Source organism: Melopsittacus undulatus, assembly GCF_012275295.1.
Source record: "Melopsittacus undulatus isolate bMelUnd1 chromosome W unlocalized genomic scaffold, bMelUnd1.mat.Z SUPER_W_unloc_10, whole genome shotgun sequence".
NCBI lineage: Eukaryota > Metazoa > Chordata > Aves > Psittaciformes > Psittaculidae > Melopsittacus > Melopsittacus undulatus.
In genome coordinates this window covers 355,859-377,284 of record NW_022993943.1, presented here as the reverse complement: position 1 = coordinate 377,284, position 21,426 = coordinate 355,859, and the positions used below count along the sequence as shown (strand labels likewise).

The 21,426-nt window shown below is 38.4% G+C and overlaps 1 protein-coding gene across 1 annotated transcript in view; it reads left to right on the top strand.

The window, feature by feature from the left end:
- The window catches only part of LOC117438203 (chromodomain-helicase-DNA-binding protein 9-like), a 124,678-nt gene that overhangs the window by 84,765 nt on the left and 18,487 nt on the right, over window positions 1-21,426 (top strand). The window contains exons 12-30 of the mRNA XM_034073694.1: window positions 814-990; window positions 1,657-1,800; window positions 6,456-6,711; window positions 7,621-7,831; window positions 9,285-9,480; window positions 10,886-11,053; window positions 11,563-11,742; window positions 13,204-13,314; window positions 13,895-14,091; window positions 15,193-15,392; window positions 15,874-16,033; window positions 16,958-17,047; window positions 17,811-17,914; window positions 18,037-18,154; window positions 18,837-18,894; window positions 19,217-19,259; window positions 19,407-19,626; window positions 19,734-19,936; window positions 20,189-21,091. Coding sequence (XP_033929585.1) covers window positions 814-990; window positions 1,657-1,800; window positions 6,456-6,711; window positions 7,621-7,831; window positions 9,285-9,480; window positions 10,886-11,053; window positions 11,563-11,742; window positions 13,204-13,314; window positions 13,895-14,091; window positions 15,193-15,392; window positions 15,874-16,033; window positions 16,958-17,047; window positions 17,811-17,914; window positions 18,037-18,154; window positions 18,837-18,894; window positions 19,217-19,259; window positions 19,407-19,626; window positions 19,734-19,936; window positions 20,189-21,091 — 3,739 coding nt within the window. The remainder of the gene's footprint in view (window positions 1-813; window positions 991-1,656; window positions 1,801-6,455; window positions 6,712-7,620; window positions 7,832-9,284; window positions 9,481-10,885; window positions 11,054-11,562; window positions 11,743-13,203; window positions 13,315-13,894; window positions 14,092-15,192; window positions 15,393-15,873; window positions 16,034-16,957; window positions 17,048-17,810; window positions 17,915-18,036; window positions 18,155-18,836; window positions 18,895-19,216; window positions 19,260-19,406; window positions 19,627-19,733; window positions 19,937-20,188; window positions 21,092-21,426) is intronic.

Sequence of the window (21,426 nt, the reverse complement as noted above, 5' to 3'; positions counted from 1 at the left end):
GATGGTTGCAGTTGAGTCCTGAATATGAAGAGCAGTGAGAACAAAAATGCAGCCAATTAATCTCTACGTTACTTTTATGTAGCTGTTGATTTCCTTTTTCCTAGCTTTGCCTGTGTACAGTTTGCTTTTCTGTCTGAAAATCTTCACATTAAATGACATGAAATCTGGGTTTTTCCCCCATTCTATATATTCTGTATAAATAAACTTTTTTTTAACCGTCACTATATGTCTACAAAATTGATAAGGCTGCAAACTTTTTTTTAAGTAGTGCTAAATATTAAAATGGCATTTGTTTCTCCAGTGAATTATTGTATAGTGCCTTTTGAAGGCCTTTCCATATTCTCTTTGTCAGACGAATCGAGTTGAGTAAGTTGGAGGAAAAGTGTTCATTTAGTCCTCAGGTGATGCTTTCATTATTTACTGTATAAGTGATAAATGTATTACTGTCATATATTTTGATTGATTGACTGTAGGGTTTTTTCTGTCAATCTTTCAGATTTTCCCAGTGTTAAAAATGTGATACTATCTATATACACCTTTTTGAAACAGTTCTATTAGATGGTTGTATCTGTAATTTAAAAGTACTTAACATTTTATTGTTGGTTACATAATATTGGATTTATGGCTATGGATAATTACTCATTAGTATTAATTACAGAGTTATAGAGATGAAATAAATGTATATGGGATGACAAAACAATTTATAATGTAAAATCTGGTGTCTGGCTATTGATAAAATTTCAGCAACAAAAATCTTTAAATTGAATAGAGTCAAGGTAATGTAACAGCTTCTATGTGTTGATGAATCTCTAGGGATGTATCATTCGTGGTACCTACAGATTCCAAGCCATTATCACAACTTTTGAAATGATTCTTGGTGGGTGTCCAGAGTTAAATGCCATTGAATGGCGATGCGTTATTATTGATGAAGCTCACAGACTGAAGAACAAAAACTGCAAACTCTTGGAAGGACTAAAATTAATGAACCTTGTGAGTAACTATATTTCACTTTTGAGGTTTGATTCCAGTTAAGTACGGTACAATAATAAATCACAAGTTTTATGTAATTTTTTTTATTGCAGTAATTAATGTTTAAAAACGTGGAAAGTATTTTAAACAAGCTTTTTAACAATAAAAGCTAGTAAAATGTCAAACAGAATTATTATCTAGTCCTATAGTTAAGTTTTTATTTGATGTGGCGAAAGATTTTTAAAAAGCGGATACTACCATGAATCTTCAGTCTTTTGGTGCATTAGTAGAAGATCCACCATGATGAGTTTTGCACTGTGCATTTGATTTCATTCTTACTTTGATACACTTGTTGCTACATGTTCTCAGTAGTCATCTTACTTGCTTTTTGATACATGCTTAGTGTGTATATTTTAAACACAATAGAGGGTTATACATGCGTGACTGTTACAAGCAAATTTGAAGTGTTCAGTCATTTCTTCATTACCAATGTAGGAAGACAGGATTTAAAAAAAAGCTAGTAGAAAATACTTAACTGTTGTTCCTGATAAATCTGTTCAACTGTATTATCTGTGTACTTAATGACATGCATAACTGGTATTTTCAGGTTCTGACACTCAGACTTAACACAAAAGTTTTTGCAAATGTGTGCACATACAGTCATAGGAGTTTTGTTTCCTTTTATAGGAGCATAAAGTGCTGTTAACAGGTACCCCTCTGCAGAACACAGTAGAGGAATTATTCAGCCTCCTTCATTTTCTTGAACCGTTGCGTTTTCCTGCTGAATCTACATTTATGCAAGAATTCAGAGACCTTAAAACAGAGGAACAGGTATTGCATGTTGCATAAGTTCATTTTGAGCTTCAGTGTGCAAGAGTGACTTCCTCAAAGGGAAAACTTTTGTTTTGAATATTAACTGTTATTGCTCCCCACATACTGCATATGAGTTCTTCTGTCATGCAATTTCTCTGAACTTTGCAGGCAGTAGAAATCAGTTAAATGTGATAATTTATATAAAAGAATTAATTTTTTGGCCAGACTTTTAGATTTGGCAACTACTAAGAATAATAAAAAATTGAAGCTTTCTGGCTTTAGAATCATAGAATCATATAATAGTTAGGTTTGAAAAGGACCTTAAGACCATCAAGTTCCAATGCCCTTGCCATGGGCAGGGACACCTCACACTAAAACATGTCACCCAAGGCTCTGTCCAACCTGGCCTTGAACATTGCCAAGGATGGAACATTCACAGCTTCCTTGGGCAGCCCATTCCAGTGCCTCACCAACCTTACAGTAAAGAACTTCCTTCTTATATCCAATCTAAATTTCCCCTGTTGAAGTTTGAACCCATTACCACTTGTCCTATCACTACAGTCCCTAGTGAATAGTCCCTCACCAGCATCCTTATAGGCCCCCTTCAGACACAGGAAGGCTGCAATGAGGTCTCCACGCAGCCTTCTCTTCTCCAGGCTGAACAGCCCCAACTTTCTCTGCCTGTCTTCATACGGGAGGTGCTCCAGTCCCCTGATCATCCTCGTGGCCCTCCTCTGGACTTGTTTCAACAGTTCCATGTCCTTTTTATGCTGGTCACCCTCCTTTTGATGCAGCCCAGGATACGGTCAGCTTTATGGGCTCCGAGCGCACACTGCTGGCTCATGTTCAGTTTCTCATCGACCAACACCCCCAAGTCCTTCTCTGCAGGGCTGCTCTGAATCTCTTCTCTGCCCAACCTGTAGCTGTGCCTGGAATTGCCCTGACCCAGGTGTAGGACCTTGCACTTGTCATGGTTAAACTTCATAAGGTTGGCATCAGCCCACCTCTCAAGCATATCAAGGTCTGTCTGGATGGCATCCATTCCTTCAAACGTATCAACTGAACCACACAGCTTGGTGTCATCAGCAAACTTACTTATGGTGCACTTAATCCCATTGTCCATGTCACCATTGTTTTTCATGTGCCTTAGCATGCTGTCGTGGTTTAAACCAAGTCCCCCAACTCCCAGAGAGTTAGGAAGGAGAATCCAAAGAATGTAGCCCCCATGGATTGAGATAAGAGCGGTTTAATTGCTAAGGTATAACACAAAACCCCTACTGCCATTTACTACTACAAATAATAATGATACAGCCAATAACAAGTGAAAAGAATACAACACCCCACCAGCCACTGACCCATAACTCACTCCACCCTGCCTGGCCGAGCACCACGTGCTCCCTTCTCCATTTTTCTCTAGAGCTCTACCCCTCCAGCCCTCTCTTTCCCAGTATGCATCCTGGGCATCACGTGCTATGGTATGGAATACCTCATTGCCTAGCCTGGGTCAGGTGTCCTGTCTCTCCTTCCTCCCGGCCTCCCCTCCTCCACCTGGCTGGAAAAAAACCTTGAACAAAAACACCCTCAAAACATGCTCAAACCATGACACATGCCTTCCAGGAGAATCTGCTCCAAGATTTTGCCAGGCACAGAGGTGAGACTGACTGGTCTGTAATTCCCCGGGTCATCCATTTTCCACTTCTTGACAATGGGGGTTATATTTCCCTTTTTTCAGTCATCACGAACTTCATCTGATTGCCATGATTTTTCAAATATGATGAACAGTAACTTAGCAACTTAATTTGCCAGCTCCTTCAGGAGCTGAGGATGGATTTCATCAGGTCCCATGGACTTGTGCACATTTCAGGTTCTTAAGATGGTCTTGAACCAGATCCTCTCCTACAGTGGGCTTAAGGTCTTCATTCTCACAGTCCCTCATCTTCCTTCCAGGAGTTGGGTTGTGGGGTCAGAGCATTTGCCAGTGAAGACTAAGGCAGTAAGAACCTCAGTCTTCTCCAAATCCAGGGTAGCCAGTTCTCCTGATAGCTTCTGGGCAGGGCCCACGTTGTCCCTAGTCTGTCTTTTATTTGCTGTGTACCTATGGAATCCCTTCCTGTTATCTTTCATATCCCTAGCCAAGTTGAATTCTAACTGGGCCTTAGCTTTCCTAATGTGATCCCTAGCTTCCCAGACAACATCCCTGTATTCACCTCAGGCTGCCTGATCTTGCTTCCACCTTTTATAAGCCTCTTTTTTCCTGTGAATTTTTCTCAGCAGCTCCTTATCCATCTAAGGAGGTCTCCTGGCCCTCCTGCTGCACTTCCTTCTGGTCAGGATGCAACACTCCTGAGCATAGAGTATGTGATACTTGAATATCAACCAACAGTCTTGGGCCCTCCTCCCCTCTAGGGCTATATCCCATGGAACCTTACTAAGCTGGTTCCTGAAGAGGCCAAAGTCTGCTCTCTTGAAGACCAGGGCAGTGAGCATGCTGAATGCTCTTCTCACTGTCCTGAGGATCATGAATTCGACCATCTCATGATCACTGCATCCAAGGCTGCCCTGGAGCATCACATTTCCAACGAGCCCTTCCCTGTTGGTGAGCACGAGGTCAAGCAGGGCACCTCTCCTTGTTGGCTCCTCTGATACTTGCAAAAGGAAGTTATCTTCCACACAATTGAGGAACCTCCTGGATTGCTTGTGCTGGGCTGTACTGTCTCTCCAGCAGATACCAGGATGGTTGAAGACCCCATGAGGACAAGGGCCTATGAGTGTGAGGCTGTTCATTTCTGTCTGTAGAGTTCTTCATCCCCATAGTCCTCTTGATCAAGTGGTCTGTAACAGATCCCCACAGTAATGTCTCCCATCACTGTTTTCCCCTTAACCCTGACCCGCAAACTCTCTGTTGACTGATCACCTGTCCCCAGAGAGAGTTCCATACTCTCCAGCCTATCCCTAACATAAAGGGCAGCTCCCCTTCCCTGTCTGCCAGGCCTATCTTTTCTAAAGAGCCTGTAACCTTCCATTCCTGCACTCCAGTCATAGGAGCCATCCCACCATTTTTCTGTGATACCTATTATATCATATTCCCATAGACATGCACACATCTCTAATTCCTCTTGTTTGTTCCCCATACTATGGGCATTTCTATAGAGTCATCTGATCCGAGCTCCAAATGAAGCCGGCTCATTGGCTGGAGCGGCTGGAATATCTCTACATTGCTCTGAGCATTTGTTATAGGTGCTGGCAACTGACTGGGAATGCTGGGATGGAATGATGCCCCCCTCCTCGAACACATCTAATTTAAAGCTTTCTTGACCAGCCTGGCAAGCCCCCTACCAAAACCTCTCTTCCTCTTCCTTGTCAGAGCAGCTCCACCAGCCCCCAGTAGACCTGGCCTCCCAAATTGAGGCCCATGTTCTAGATACCCAAACCCTTGACTGTGGCTCCGCTGTTGGAACCATTTATTAACCTGGCAAATCCATCTAGGCCTTTGAAGGTCCTCCCCTTTATCCTGGAGAATTGATGAAAAGACTATCTGAGTTCCAGAGCCCCTAACCACCTCTCCCAGGGCTCTGTAGTCCTTAACATTCTCTGAGCTACTTTTATCTGTATCACTAGCACTCATATGAACGACTGGAAGTGGGTAATTGTTGGTGGGACTTATTAGATCAGGCAGTCTCTGCAATATCCCTGATCCGAATCCCTGGTAGGCAACACACCTCCGTTGAGATTGGGTCAGGCTGACAGATGGGTGCCCCTGTGCCTTTTAAAGTAGTCCCCTACTACTATGATCTGCTGCTTTTTCCTGGCAGCACCAGTAGTCATCTTCTTTATCAGTGCATTAGCTGGTTGTTCATATTGCCAGTGTGTTTCGTTAGCCCCCTGCAGAACTGCAAAGTTTTTCTGGCTGGGGACATCAGATTTAGGAGGAAGCCCATTGCTTTTAATTGTCCTCTTCCTCCTTTTTTTGTTTGTCTTTCCCAGCTTCCTGAGTTGATGCCCTCCTCTTTTCTGCATGATCTACAATGGATACTCTGTGCTGCAGCCTCCCCTCTCATCCGCTCTGTCTGGCTGCCTATGCTGGCCACAGCCAGAGCAGAGCTCCTAGACCAGGCCCTAGTCATAAGGCGAGTGCTAACCATCCTGCTCACCTGCCCACCTGCCCACACAAACTCCCGCACCAAGCTCCTGGTCACTCACACTCCCTGTGGCCGGTTTTTAACCAGTCAAGTCTGGCACCATCCCTCCTGGTGCCGCCCCTGTGAGTCAGGTGCTCATGTCAGCTGAGCTGCTGTCTCCTGGGCAAGTCCTGTCAAGAACTTGAGGCTCACTTGGTGACTTTTGCTGCTCTGAATTGAGGCTCCCTGGATGCTGAGCTTCCCTCCACTGAGGTGTTGAAGGTGTTTTCTCTCAAGCTACTCACCTCAGCAATTCACCACAGCAGTTCTGCTTTGTAGACAGAGTCTTTGCAGACAAGTGTTAAAAAGTTACTCTTTTTTTTGTTTTGGAGTATGTAAAAAAATCTTAAGTACTTTGGGATTAAAAATAAGGATATATACCATCTGGCAAATATATGTAAGTCTAGGGCAAAAAAATGATGTAGAGTACAAAAGTTTTTCATTAAACTATATTAATATTTTTCATGTTTGAACCAACTGTTGTGTTTCATTTAGGTCCAGAAACTACAAGCTATCCTGAAACCCATGATGCTCAGGCGATTAAAGGAAGATGTAGAAAAAAAGTTGGCTCCAAAGGAGGAAACTATAATTGAAGTAGAACTAACTAATATTCAGAAGAAATATTATCGAGCTATTCTGGAGAAAAATTTTGCTTTCTTATCCAAAGGAGCAGGACAAACAAATGTGCCCAATCTGGTTAACACCATGATGGAACTCAGAAAATGTTGTAATCACCCTTACCTCATCAAAGGTAAATACATGATAAAGACTGATTATTTTAATTTTTTAATGATTTCTTTTTTGCTATTACTTTTAGTACTCTTGTAGTTCTTAAATATTTAAAATATATAAGAGCTTTTGTAATTCTTAAATGTTTTCATCAGACTTTCCAAGGGACTGGATTAGGTGGAAGCATGTTTTTGATAGATGTAAGGCAAAGTTGTGATACATTTGCATATTTAAGGCCTGAAATGTGAACTTGCTTTGTAGGATTTTACAGAATATTTAGAAGCTATTATCTCATGGGAATGTTGCATATCTTTAAAGGCAGTGTGAAGAACAACTAGAGCTAACTTTTAATGCTTCTCACAAGTGATATGGACTGTGTCAGTCTGCATTGTTTTTCTCAGTTACTTATAACTGATTTGGATAGTTTTTTAGCTCTTGAAGATTTTGCTGTGATTTTAATCATAGCGGGACTTAGAATGCTGTTTCGTAAGATTCCTGTCCCATTTAAAATATCACAGAGATGCAAGGTCTTGTGGTTCTTCAATTGTTGGGTTGGTTTGTTTGTTTGTTTTCGGGGGGGGTGTGTTTTGTTCGTTTTGGTTGGGGTTTTTTTATGTGACACATGAGAACAAGTATTTTTGTTTTTGCAGTTGGGGGATTTACCTTGTTCTAGGTGTTCTTTCTGTGGTACTCTGATTAAAAACTTCAGGCTGCTTTTCAAAGAGCACAGAAAAAGATGTTCCTGCTAGACTTTAGATCCATCTAGAACTTTGCTCTTTCTCCAGCAGCAACTAATGGAGGCATGTTTAGAGTACAAGCACCAATTTTTTAATTTTTTTAATTTATTTATTTTTTGGTAACTTGGCCTTGTATGTGCATGGAGATATTTCTGTAGGTACACTTGTAGATACAGAAATAAATTCTTTTATAGGTGCCGAAGAGAAAATCCTTGGAGAGTTTAAAGAAACATATAACCTAAGTGCTCCAGACTTCCATCTGCAAGCAATGATCCAGTCTGCTGGTAAATTGGTTCTTATTGATAAACTTCTTCCGAAAATGAAAGCAGGAGGCCACAAAGTCCTTATCTTCTCTCAGATGGTGCGTTGCCTTGATATTTTGGAGGATTACCTTATACATAAAAGGTACGATACTCCCTATTCTGTCTCCTGTAGTATGTTGTTCTCTGTGAGTATATCTTTGAATATTAGTGCAGGATTAGTGATTACAGCACACCAGAGATAGGAATTCTTTCTTTCTGGCTAATCACTGTGTAACTTGCTGTGGTGGCTTACCATTTATAAATCACCAACAAATGAAACCTTCAGAAAGGTTGTTACACCTTCAGATGAAGGCTATTACGCCTACAAATGAAACCTTCAAAAAGGTTGTTACAATCAACTGTTCCTATATCAACCTGAAAAAAAATATAAAAAGACATAGTTCTGGTTGTTTTAATAGTCTGTTGGAATGTACATGTTGCTTTAAAGTGTATATTTGTCAGTATACTACATAGTAATATAGAGTTTGCATGTTAAAAATTAGTGAGAATGTCAAGCCTTCCTGCAGTGGATACTGGAAGGTATATTGAAAGCCATTACTAGAATATATTAAAATCTCCTCTTGTGATAATTTTATATAACCTGCTCTTGCAGGGGGATTGGACTAGATGATCTTTTGAGGTCCCTTCCAACCCTTGGGATTCTGTGATTCTGTAACTTCTATTCTTCTATGGTTTTGGTTTCATAAAGCAGTCTATTTGAACTGCAAGCTCAACAGTTTGTATGTTTTATTTTAATAGACTAGTTTTAATTTCATAGTAGTATCCAATATGGAAAATACTCCTTTTGCTGTAATGTTGTAACATCTAGACTGGTGCATCACATTTACAGGTAGAATTTTCTGAAATCCGTAGGAGGTGAAACTTGCTCATGCTACTCTTTGATTAGAAATTTTAGAGTGCATGCATGGTTAGACTTCATATTTAACAGAATTCATGACTGTAGGAGATGGCTGCCTACCAAAATGGCTGTGGTCCTGTGAATTATCTGCTGTGCCATTTTATAGCTGATTAGTAGAAAAATGGTTTTGAGGCTCTTTGACTAACACATACACATTCAGCACCTTCATCTACAAAGTACAGAAGCATTTGCTCCCTTTTTAAGCATTTGACTTGATTTCATAAGTTTCATTGGAGTAACTATCAGAGGTGTAACAAAAATTACAGTTCTACTTCAGGCTTTTAAATTTGCTGGTTTTAGTTTAGGAAGCCCTGGATTCATTGATGCCTTGATAAAGACTGTTAGAGGTGCTGTCCGTGTAATTTTTTTTCTGTTTCTATTGCTCTTGACAGAATTGATATGCAGTTTGTCCAATGATAGCTTACCAGGGACTGCTTTCTGCTTGTTACTTGGTTACCCCTAACATGTGCAAACAATTTGGTATATAATATGAAAGATCATTGTCCTGCTACTGTGACCCCAGGCAGGGATCTAAGCATAATAGCATGTGAAAAACTTGTAAGTGTGCACATGGGACTTCAGGTTAATGTTCTGTTCTAATCCCTCTTTGTGTGTGTGTATCCATGGCAATTTCCAGATACTTGTATGAACGAATTGATGGGCGAGTACGAGGCAATCTCAGACAAGCTGCCATTGACCGGTTCAGCAAGCCAGATTCCGACCGTTTTGTCTTCCTTCTGTGCACCAGAGCTGGTGGTTTGGGCATTAATTTAACTGCAGCAGATACATGTATAATTTTTGATTCTGATTGGAATCCTCAAAATGATCTTCAGGTAAATTCTTTTGAGCATAATAGTGAAATCTAAGCAGTCAAATATGGCTGATAAAAATTTGGTCACTTATAATATTGTCTTCATTTTGAATATGCGTCATTTTAAAATTTTCATTTTTTTTAAGGCAAATATTTCATGGTTTTTGATGAATACTTTCTACTTGGCTAGGAGAGGTTATCTGGGTTTGGATGGGTTATAACTTCCTTTCAAATTGATTACACTTTGAAAGCACAACACAGGTAAACTAAGCCAATGAGTAGATAAAACACTTAAGACTTTGACACTTAAACTGGGGATTAGATTCTGCATTTGCTGACTAACACATTTTTTAGAAATAGAGTTGTTCAGCTAAAACATAATATATAGAAAAGGAGTAATATGTATTAAGACACAATGAATGAATCGAATCTAGGAATTGGTTCCTGAAATTGAATTCAGTCACAACTCCTTTACTCTTTTGTCATGGTTTAAATCCAGCTGGTAACTCAGAACCACATAGCTGCTCGTTTCCCCCCCCCCCCCCCCCCATTTTTCCCCCCACTCCTGGAGGGATGGGGAGGAGAATCAAAAGAGTGTAAATCCCATGGGTTGAGATAAGAACAGTCCAGTAACTAAGGTACAATACAAAACTACTACTACTACCAATAATAATAACAATGATAAGGGACATAACAAGGAGAGAGAATATAAAACTAAAAGGGGGAAAGGAAAAGAAAACAATAAGCACAAGTGATGCACAATACAATTGCTCACCACCTGCCAACCAATACCCAGCCTGACCCGAGCAATGATCTGGGCCTTCCAGGTAACTTCCTCCAGTTTATATATTGGACATGACATGCTGTGGTATGGAATATCCCTTTGGCTAGTTTGGGTCAGGTGTCCTACCTCTGCTTCCTCCTGGCTTCCTGTGCCCCTCCTCACTGGCAGAGCATGAGACTGAAAAGTCCTTGATCAGAGTAAGCAGTACTTGGCAACAACTAAAAACATCATTGTGTTATCAGCACTGTTCTCAGGCAAAAGTTGAAAACAGCACTGCACCAGCTACTAAGAAGGAGAAAAATTACTGCTACACCTGAACTCAGGACAAATTTGTATTTGGAGATCATATAACTTAGGTGCTAGCTTGTCTTTTTATGTAGTGTTACTGCAAGAGAAACACCATTCAGTAGCATTCAGCACAGATCATTCATCTTAATTTTACTTACTATACTGTTTTTAGAAAACTTTGCAATGCAGAAAATGTCTGGTAGTTTCCATTTAGTTACATGTGAATTGACTTCCCTTTGAGTTCATACTGTTGTTTTTCAGACTGTGCTACAGCAGAAATAATTTCTTGAAAGAAGTGTATCTTATTCCTAGATAAGTCTAAATTCTTTCTGCTATTCTTTTCTCCCTTCAAAAGGCTCAAGCTCGTTGTCACAGGATTGGTCAGAACAAAGCAGTGAAGGTCTACAGACTGATAACGCGGAACTCCTATGAGAGAGAGATGTTTGACAGAGCAAGTCTGAAACTGGGACTAGATAAGGCTGTCCTACAGAGTATGAGTGGAAGAGAAAACACTGTTGGTGGTGTATGTAGAAATTTCTTGAAATAACTCCTTTTGCTTTGTTAATCACATGGGAACTATTTTAAATTACAGAACCTACCATGCATTTGTTTGCATCTGGGTTATGTTTTCTGATGCGGACTAACAATGTAATTGACATAATTTTAAATGTAGTCAGTTACTCTGATAAATCTCATTATTTCTTGCTTATTAATGTCCAAGGTAGATAATGTCAAACAAGGAGATAAGTTCCCTTTGTTTCTTTGTATCTTCTCATATTTATAAATAATGTGTTACTTTAATACTAGATGTGAATCACAATAGGTAATTCTTTTAAGCTTGTATTCATCATGGTGTTGGAACAACCAAAACAAAACATGTACCTGTAAAAATGTGCACTGTAACCACATAATAAATTGTTTCAATTGGTGACCAGACTTTTCTCTTAGCTTTTAATAAGCTAGAATTTAAAATTTATAAATCGTAAGGCACAATTCAGTTGCACAAACATTTTTTTCTTCCCCCCCTCCCAGATCCAACAACTCTCCAAAAAAGAAATAGAAGACTTGCTTCGAAGGGGTGCATATGGTGCCATTATGGATGAAGAAGATGAAGGCTCTAAATTCTGTGAGGAAGACATTGACCAAATTTTACAGCGTCGTACTAAAACTATCATGATTGAATCAGAAGGAAGGGGCTCCACATTTGCCAAGGTGTGGAAGCAGCAAATTATTCTTTGACAGTATAGAGCTGTAAATGTAACCAGTGCTGTAAAGTTTATGCTTTAAAAAAAAAAAGGTTACTTTTATTTAACATGTGTGTCTTAGGTACAGCCTTTGGGTTCCTACATCTATGTGTTTTTACTAACGTATGCTCATAGCAAAGTCAGTTTTGTGCATACAGATTGTGTAAATGGCAGATGCAAAGAGCGTGCTTGAGCAAAGATGAGTAATTAGGCATGTGCTGCTTTTGAAAAGGCTAGGATTTGTGTGAGATATAATGGACTGCATTAACCAAGAATAGTAGACCAGCTTTGTGTATAGATACTTTTGTATTCAAGTATATTAAGTAGGGAAAATGTATAAAAGACAGTTGTCAGGCTTATTCTAAAAATGCTTACACATAGGATACAGCTTGAACCTTGAGCTTTTTTGGTAGGAGTTTGAAAAGCAAAATATGACAGCTTCCTAAATAGCAAGGGGTGGAGAGTATATATATGTGCTGGGGGGGGGGGGGCTGAGAGTGTAAGATCTTAGAAGGAATAGTCTAGAATAAAATTGGACTGACACTTTTTATAATTTTTGGTACGTAGGAGAAAAACAACAGTATAGCATCCATGGAAAATTGGTTGAACAGAATAAAAAATAAATTTGGACTCCTTAATTTCCAAAGTATGTGCTAATATGAATCTGAAGAAGTACAAATTCAGTTAAATTAAAAAAATACATAAATAAATCAAGCAGTATAACTGAGATTGGAATGTGGGTACTTGATGAATGCAGTTGTGACAGTTCCCCCCCCAAGTCAAAGCAAAAGGAAAACTTACAAGAGTATAAATATATATTTATATATATTTAAGGTAATATTTATAAATATAATTTATCTTATATTTTGCTTATTGTGACTTATATAAGAAACAGACTTCTAAAGACAATCCCTGTCTATCAGAAGAGGTAAAAATTTTTGGTTTTACTTTTTTCCCAAAAGCAGTATACTAGGGGTTTTAAAATGCCTTCTTGAAATTAAGCTTGTTCCATGCTCTCAAGCTTTGATTGTTAGTAGTTTAAACACTCCTTTGAAATTTCCTTCAAGCGAGTACTTTTGCATGAGTTTAAATCCCCAAATGCTGATAAGCATCTTCAGGAGATCCTATTTTCTTCCATTCAGGTAATTTAGATTCAGAATTAGAAGAATCTTGATGCTTAATGTTGTTCTCTCCTGATGGAGCATAAGAGTTCATTAGATTGTTCTTATATATTATGGATCTGATTTAAAAAATTAAGGGGGAAGATAAGTTTTGAGGTTTTTGGCACTGTAAGTAGCTTCTGAAGTCTTAACAGCTGCTTGGGAGACTTGATGAAATAACCTTATGCAGTCTTCGCATCACTGAGGCATTCAAACTCGACTGACTTTTGATGTACGATGTTGGTAAGATTAAGTTTTATTTATTGCAGGCTAGTTTTGTTGCATCTGGAAACAGGACTGATATTTCACTAGATGATCCCAACTTCTGGCAGAAATGGGCCAAAAAAGCAGAAATAGATATAGATGCTATCAGTGGTAGAGTAAGTACTTCTCTTTCTAATGCATATTTTCTCAAGTATGTGTTTGCTGTTGAATTGTGAAATAGCAGGTGTAGAATTTCTGGTGCTTTTTTGTATTACTATTTCAACAAGTCAGACTTCTTGTGCTGGTTAATTTGTGCATGGGTAATCAGCCTGCTGATAGCTTTAGTATCTCCTAGCTACCTGCTGTCCCAAAAGAGCATGGGGGTCTTTGTTTTTTGTTGAAGGCCTGGAAATGGTTTAAAATGTGTAAATGTTCCAGTTGCCCTGTTTCTGTCTGTAAATCCTGGGCTGGAATCTGCAGAATAGCTGACTAATAATTCTATCAATTTTATAATACTGAAAGTTGTGTCCTATACTTGAAGATGTTTCCATGCTCTAAAAAGTTTTCAGTGCCCCTTTTTACACAGACTGCAGTGTTGTCTGTGTAAATATTCAGCTCAGATGAGGTGTTTATTGTGATTTCTTTACAAAATACCTGTTATTGACATTAGATAGAAATTGTTTCTGAATTGAAGCCATCTATTTCAAAAGAGTTGGTAAGCTTTTCTTCTGTCAAATTTTGTTTGAAATTTTGCAGAACAGCCTGGTTATTGATACCCCAAGAATTAGGAAACAAACACGGCCCTTCAGTTCTACAAAGGATGAGCTGGCTGAGTTTTCTGAGGTGGAGAGTGAGGGTGATGAAAAACCAAAACTCCGCAGGCCCTGTGACCGTTCCAGTGGATACGGTAGAACAGAGTGCTTTCGAGTGGAAAAAAACTTGCTGGTCTATGGGTATTGTATACATCCTTCTTCATTCTAGGAAGTTTTTTCTAAATACTGTTTTTCATGTACTAAATTGTATTTATGAATTAACTTTTAGCTATAGTGGCAGTAACCTGGTGTGTATATATATAACATTTATTTAGAATATGAATTTATGTGAATTTATCATGCATCCTGTATAAATCTTTATGACGGTTTACAGTAGAAGAAACAGGAAAGAAGGGAGGTGAAAACTTCTTCAAAGGAAATTGACATTTAAAATGGGCACTAGTCTCTAAAAATCATTACAGTAAGTGCTGCAGGCAGGGTCAGAACTGTGAACAAATATCTGAAATAAAGGCTTGGTAGGTGATTTGATATTCATAATTGCAGAACATCTTGCACTTCCATGAAGTGCAATTAGGAACTGAAAATCTAACCAGCTAGTATGCTTAAACTGAACATGTTGATTTGGAAGTGAAATCTTAGGTTTTCTCTCACCTACCTTGTGTTCGCTTATCAGTATGAGTTTCCATCAGTTTGCAGTCTTAGAAGCCTAAAACAATCATCCATGTTTTTGTAAGCCAGCAAGTTTTGTTTAAACTTGTGGGGTTTTTTTAAACTGGTTTAAATCCAGTATCTGAAGGGGGCCTACAAGGATGCTGAAGATGGACTTTTCATTAGGAACTGTAGTGATAGGACCAGGGGTAATGGGTTCAAACTTCAACAGGGGAAGTTTAGGTTGGATATAAGGAAGAAGTTCTTTACTTTAAATGTGGTGAGGCACTGGAATGGGTTGCCCAAGGAAGTTGTGAATGCTCCATCCCTGGCAGTGTTCAAGGCCAGGTTGGTTGGAGTCTTAGGTGACATGGTTTAGTGTGAGGTGTCCCTGCCCATGACAGGAGGGTTGGAACTAGATGATCTTAAGGTCCTTTCCAACCCTAACTATTCTGTGAAATAGATGGAGTTATGTTGCATATGTTAATTTCATATTTCCACTCAGTAGCTTAAGGTGAAGGAAAAATGTGGAAAGCTAAGTGTTTTACAGAGAAATTCCCTTTTGTAATGGAAATTACAGGCTACCCAAGCATTCTAGTTCAAAGTGCTGATCTGTGTTTCACTTTGGACTAGGTGGGGTCGATGGAGAGAAATTTTGTCACATGGCCGCTTCAAGAGACAGCTGAATGAATTGGATGTGGAGATAATCTGCCGAGCTCTATTAGCCTATTGTCTTATTCACTACAGAGGGGATGAAAAAATAAAAAGTTTTATATGGGATCTCATTACCCCGACAGAGGATGGGCAAACAAGAGAGTTACAGAATCACCTTGGTAAGGCCTTCTGTGTTTCTGCAGTTAAATACCTTCATATAGTATGCCTGTAGTACTGGGATGAAAACAGCTAAAAATTATCTCTGCATCTTACTTGAATTAAATGAAATTTATTCCAGATATGCAGTTCAACTGATGGAAAAATTTTAATTTCTGTTTTGCTTTCTATTTGATGGCTTACCCAAATGGATTGGTGTCCTCTGTGTAAGCTTTATTTCCATTTCAGTTCATAAGAACCTATTCTGTTTCAGTGTAGGTGAGAGCATGCTCCTTTTCACCCTCTCCTGCTTTGTCCTTAGCTGGTGAAATGTACTCCAGAAATGTTCTAAGAGATGAAAGAGAAAAAATCTCTCATATCCAGAGTCAGTGATGCTAGTATCTTTTCTGCACTGCAGGTCCCAATACTGATACAGGAACCATAAGTATCATGGGATCTATGCCTATATGTTGCTGTTACTGTATAGTATTTTAAATTATATAGGCTTATCAGCCCCTGTGCCTAGAGGAAGAAAAGGAAAAAAAGTGAAGACCCAGGCTAGCACTTTTGATATACACAAAGCAGAATGGCTTCGAAAATATAATCCAGAACATCTGTTGCAAGATGAAGGATACAAAAAGCACATAAAACACCATTGCAACAAGTAAGCAGTAACTGAAGTGTGAATGTCTTTCAATGTCTGTGTAAAGATTCTTTTTTTTTATTCTAATTGCTTATTGTCTTGAAAATACTTGTAGCACTATGAAGAAACAAGTTTAATGGTGTTACCCTGATTAGAATAGTTTAGGTTGCAGTATATTAGGAGGCAAATCAAGTATTTCACGTTCAAAATAGTTATCTTATTTTTAAAGAAACTGTGTGTCTGTACAGAGAGAGATCTTGCTAGGATGTTTAGGGAGTCTTGTAGCAGCCAAAGGACTAAAAAGTTTGGGACTGCTTAGCAAAGAAACATAAAGCACTAAAGTCATTACCCCTCAATCTTACATGCTGCTTACCTGGCCTGTTTTCTAGGCTTTTGGGAATCTGACCTACCAGTTTGTTTGGAAGCTCATTCATACCCATGAGCTTGTTTTAGATAAATCATTTTTCTGTAGCAAAACTTCTCATACTCTGCTTGAAAACTTCATACTGCTGTAGTAAAGATTTGAGAGAGAGCATGGAGAAGCCATTGGGGTCGTGCATCAAATTCTCAGAAGGAATGAAAAAGTGATGTGAAAGATGTCAGCCCATTCAGTTCTTTCAAAGGGAATCTTTTAAGTAGGAAAAGGGAAATAGTTTGTTCTTAGCAGCATTTTTATGAAGCAAGTGAGGAGTGTTCTGCTGGCCCAGGTCTTTGTCTAGGACTTGAAAGAATTTTTGCAATGAAGCTGTTTATAAAAGTGATCACAGTAAAAAGTTGTTAGAGGATCTGAATTGAGGGTTATCTCCTTTTACAACTGGAGAAAGTATATTTTAGGAAAGTGACTTTGAAAGCTTTGTGATATTACAAAACACAAAACAAAACCACCCACGACTATTGAAAGCTTTTAGAGTGCTAATATTTGTATTTCTTTTTTTCTTTGTTTAGGGTCTTACTTCGAGTAAGAATGCTGTATTACTTAAAACAAGAAGTCATTGGTAATGAATTCCAAAAGGTGTTTAATGGAATTGATGCCAGGTGAACTATAGAGAGGTTTTTTGCTTATTTATTTAAATGTAAACTATCAAAGGAAAACTCGGAAGTCTTCCTGGACCTAAACAGGAAGTGTTAAACCCAAATATTTGTATCCTTAGACTGTGAGAAAAATGCTTTTGTTTACTTTGTATTGACATGAGGAAGTTCTGATTCCTGTTTATGAGAGTCTAGTTATATAAACTAAAATTATTTAAGTCAAATAGACTGAATAACTAAGAGAATTTTGTACTTTACATTCTAATTAGCAAGGTTTTCCTGCTTGTGTGCACACTTTTGGTTATGTGCTGCATATTCTGTTAATTTTTTTTTTTTTTAATGGAAGTATTGCCATTTGGAAATTCTTGACCTCACTGCTACAGGAGCTTGTGGAGGACAGAAGGTTTTAATTTGATTCAGAAAGGTGTTACATTCATGGAAAAATGGTCCATCTTGTTAAACACAAAAGCGGATAATCCTTGGTTTGCAAAGTTTTGCAAGCAGAAACTGCAGGAGTTGCTGGAGTTTACTAAGAGGGGAAGAATACTGTATACTGGTTCTGCTTTCATATTCTTTCTCTGTTACTGGTCTCTGTCAAATATCAAGCTGTCTGGGTGCTTTGTGGTGCTATTTTTAGGGTCTTAGTGTATATATGTGCTTAGAGAAGTTTAAAAATCCCACATAAAGTAGAAATGTACAAAGAGAAAAATAAAACTTTATTTCTTCCCCTGAATATTATTGGTGATATGCTATTGGTGATTCTCCTTAGTGAAATTGATGTTTGGGTCCCTGAGCCAGATCATTCTGAAATTCCTACTGAGTGGTGGGATGCAGATGCAGATAAATCCCTTCTAATTGGAGTTTTTAAACATGGTGAGTAATGTGGATGACTACGTATGTACTTGTCCACCCCTCAATATAAACACTTTACACTCAATATTTTTATAGCTTACTCTGAAAGTTGAATTTTTGCCACTTTTTTTTTTCCTTTATAGGTTATGAAAAATACAACACTATCAGAGCAGACCCAGCTCTGTGCTTCTTGGAAAGGGTTGGCAAGCCAGATGAAAAAGCAGTTGCTGCTGAACAGAGAGCAAATGATTATATTGATGGGTATAAGCACTTAAATTGGGCATGAATATTTTGGGGCCTTAAATTTAACAATACTGAATTTGTGTGTTGAACATTATTCTCTTCTTAACTAGTTTTATACAAGTTTGATGCTATTGTTATGAGGAATTCTAGTTTGATTTTACTCCCACAGAAGAGAGTTAGAAACAGTGTAACAGAACCATTGAAATATGGGATTTCATTCTTAAATACAGCAACTAGTTGTTAACAAGGACTCTACCTTGTGTTGCCTCATCAGAAGCATTACTTAGACACTGAAATACAAAAGCCTTCAAAGGCACAGAGTACTACAGACCTATTTAACATGATTTTAGGTCAGTCACCTTGGTGTATTAGTCTTGTGTAGCTAACCACTGACCCCAGTAGATCAATCTGAGTATCACTGATAATTACTGAAAGGAAGAATTGCTTTTCTTCATTGCTTCATCAGTGAGGTTAGTAGCTGTGGTCATAAAGAACTTCTTTGAATGAAATTGTGAACGGGGGGGGGGCCCTCCGGGCAAGATTCAAGCCAAAGCTGACATGAAATACTTTCCTTGTTTCAAATAGAAAATGAAATACAGTCCATCTAACTAAATTTAAATAAGTCTTGCTTAATTAAAGAGAGTTTGAGGACTTCTAAAATATTACTAAGATGGGTTCCTTTGTGTTAAAATTCTAACAGGGATGTAGAAGATCCAGAATATAAACCAGCACCGGCAATGTTTAAAGATGACATAGAGGTATAGTAGGCACCTATTAATAGCTCCTTTTAACACTCTTTGAATATAATACTTCTACCTTTTAATTGAGAAAATTATTACCTTTTCTATATTTATCTAAATTTGTAAAACTTATTCCATGTGTTTTCACAGTTTTGTGGGCAGGTTACATGGGAGGGAATTGCTGTATAATTCTTTTCTTTGCATTGTTAGCCATTTGTCCAAAATATCTCTTACTGTTGTTCTTTGTCATATTCATAAATTGACTATAAGATGTAAGTTTAACCTATATCTCTGGAGAGGGCTATGTTTTAAGTTTTGCTTCACTTCTGTTTTCCTACAGGATGATGTTTCATCCCCAGGTGATTTAGTAATAACAGATGGAGGTAAATACATAAAACTTCAAATCTGAGCTAATTCAATCTGTTTTGAATTGTTTAATTCTCCTGACTTTAAGCTAAACTGTGTTTAGATAGCGTAGAACCATAGGCACTAGCAACAATTATTTTTCCTGTGTCTTTGTTTTAATACAGATGGACAAATGATGGAAGGAGACAAAATCTATTGGCCCACTCAGTCTGCATTAACAACACGTCTTCGCCGCCTGATAACAGCTTATCAGCGAACAAGTAAAAATAGGCAGGCCCAGCAGATCCAGCCAGCATTCCCAATACAACCTAGTATGATGCAGCCTCCATATGATGAAGTTGCTCTAAACCCAAAGATGGCTGCTAAGATTGAAAGGCAGCAAAGGTACGTGCAGCATGCAAATACACATTTTTAATGCATCCTTTTATTAAAAATAGCTAGCAACTGTTAAGAAAATGACAACTTTTTTTTTTTTCTTCTTGATGATCAAGATGGACTAGAAGAGAAGAAGCTGACTTCTACAGAGTTGTCTCCACATTTGGGGTCGTATTTGATCCAGAAAGGGGGCAATTTGATTGGACCAAATTTAGAGCAATGGCTAGACTACATAAGAAAACGGATGCGAGCTTAGAGAAGTACTTGTCTGCATTTATGTCAATGTGCCGGAGAGTCTGTCGTCTCCCCTCAAAAGAAGGTATATGTATATAATTTTACTTTTAGTTTTATCTTTAGTTTCTGTTGTTAGGGCTTATCTTCAGAAGGTTTTTCTTTCATGTGTTCCAATATTAAAAAGGGGGATAAGGAAATAAGGAAACGTGTTAAGTGTAAAATGGAAAGCTTATAATGGGGAGACATGTATTAACCAATTAAAGCCAACTCCTTCTACAACTCATTTGTGATGCAGTTATTTCTGCCAGATTCTCATCTTTGTTTTATTTTAATACAGAACTCGTAGACCCAAAAATCTTTATCCAACCAATTACAGAGGAGCGTGCTTCTCGGACTTTGTATCGCATTGAACTCCTAAGGAAAGTGCGGGAACAGGCCCTTAGACACCCACAGTTGTTTGAACGACTAAAACTATGCCAGCCAAACCCAGACTTACCTGTCTGGTGGGAATGTGGAACTCACGACAGGGATTTACTTATTGGAGCTGCTAAGCATGGAGTTAGCAGGACAGATTATCATATTCTCTGTGATCCTGAACTTTCATTTATGTCTGCCCAGAGGAACTATAATCAAAATAAAGTGGCACTCTCAAAGACTTCTACTCCACTCTCGCATCAGTACCAGATGGCATTATCTGCTTCTCCTCTTATACCTCAGTCAAGATTGTCAGATGCTAAAATGAATGCTTTTGAAGACACAAAAGCTAAACATGAAAATCTGAAAGAGGATTTTCAGTCTTCTGAAGAGGAATCTATGTCTACAGAGGAGACACAGACAATAATGAAATCTGAACCTTTGAGTCTAAAAAATGGCATGCCAATACAAAATACAGATCACAAACCTAGTGTGAAGACTGAAACAGACAGGCGCATGGTGGCAGCAAGAACAGAGCCTCTAACTCCAAATCCAGCTTCCAAAACACAGAGAGTCAGCAAAAGGGGATCTGACTCTAGCTCTGATTCAGACTCTGACTCAGATAAATCATCCTGTTCTTCTAGGTCATCATCTTCATCCTCTTCATCTTCCTCATCTTGTTCACACTCTCAATCAGGCTCTAGCTCTTCCTCATCATCTTGTTCCTCATCATCTTGTTCCTCATCATCTTGTTCCTCATCATCATCATCTTCATCATCGTCATCTGAAGAGAGTGATAGTGATGAAGAGGAGGCACAGAAACATGGTATGTGTGTAATCTGCAGTATAACTCTTAAACTGAACAAGTTTATTCTTACTAGAAAAATGTCTAAAAAAGGATATTAAATCCCACAAAAATAAACTTAAATAAACATTTTTGCTTGATTTTTCAAGTGAATTGGAAGAATTTAAGGGGTACAGCTTTTTTTTTGCTTCTTACCAGTGCCTTGGATGAAGTACTTAGTATTTGTTGACTGATGCTCTAAGCAAGCTTACTGTGCATGTGGTTCATATGTGGGAGGAGAGTTGAGCAGCTAATGTTTTCTGGAAATCTATATTCTGTGTGTATTCCCTACTATCATTTCTTTTTCTTCTTCAATA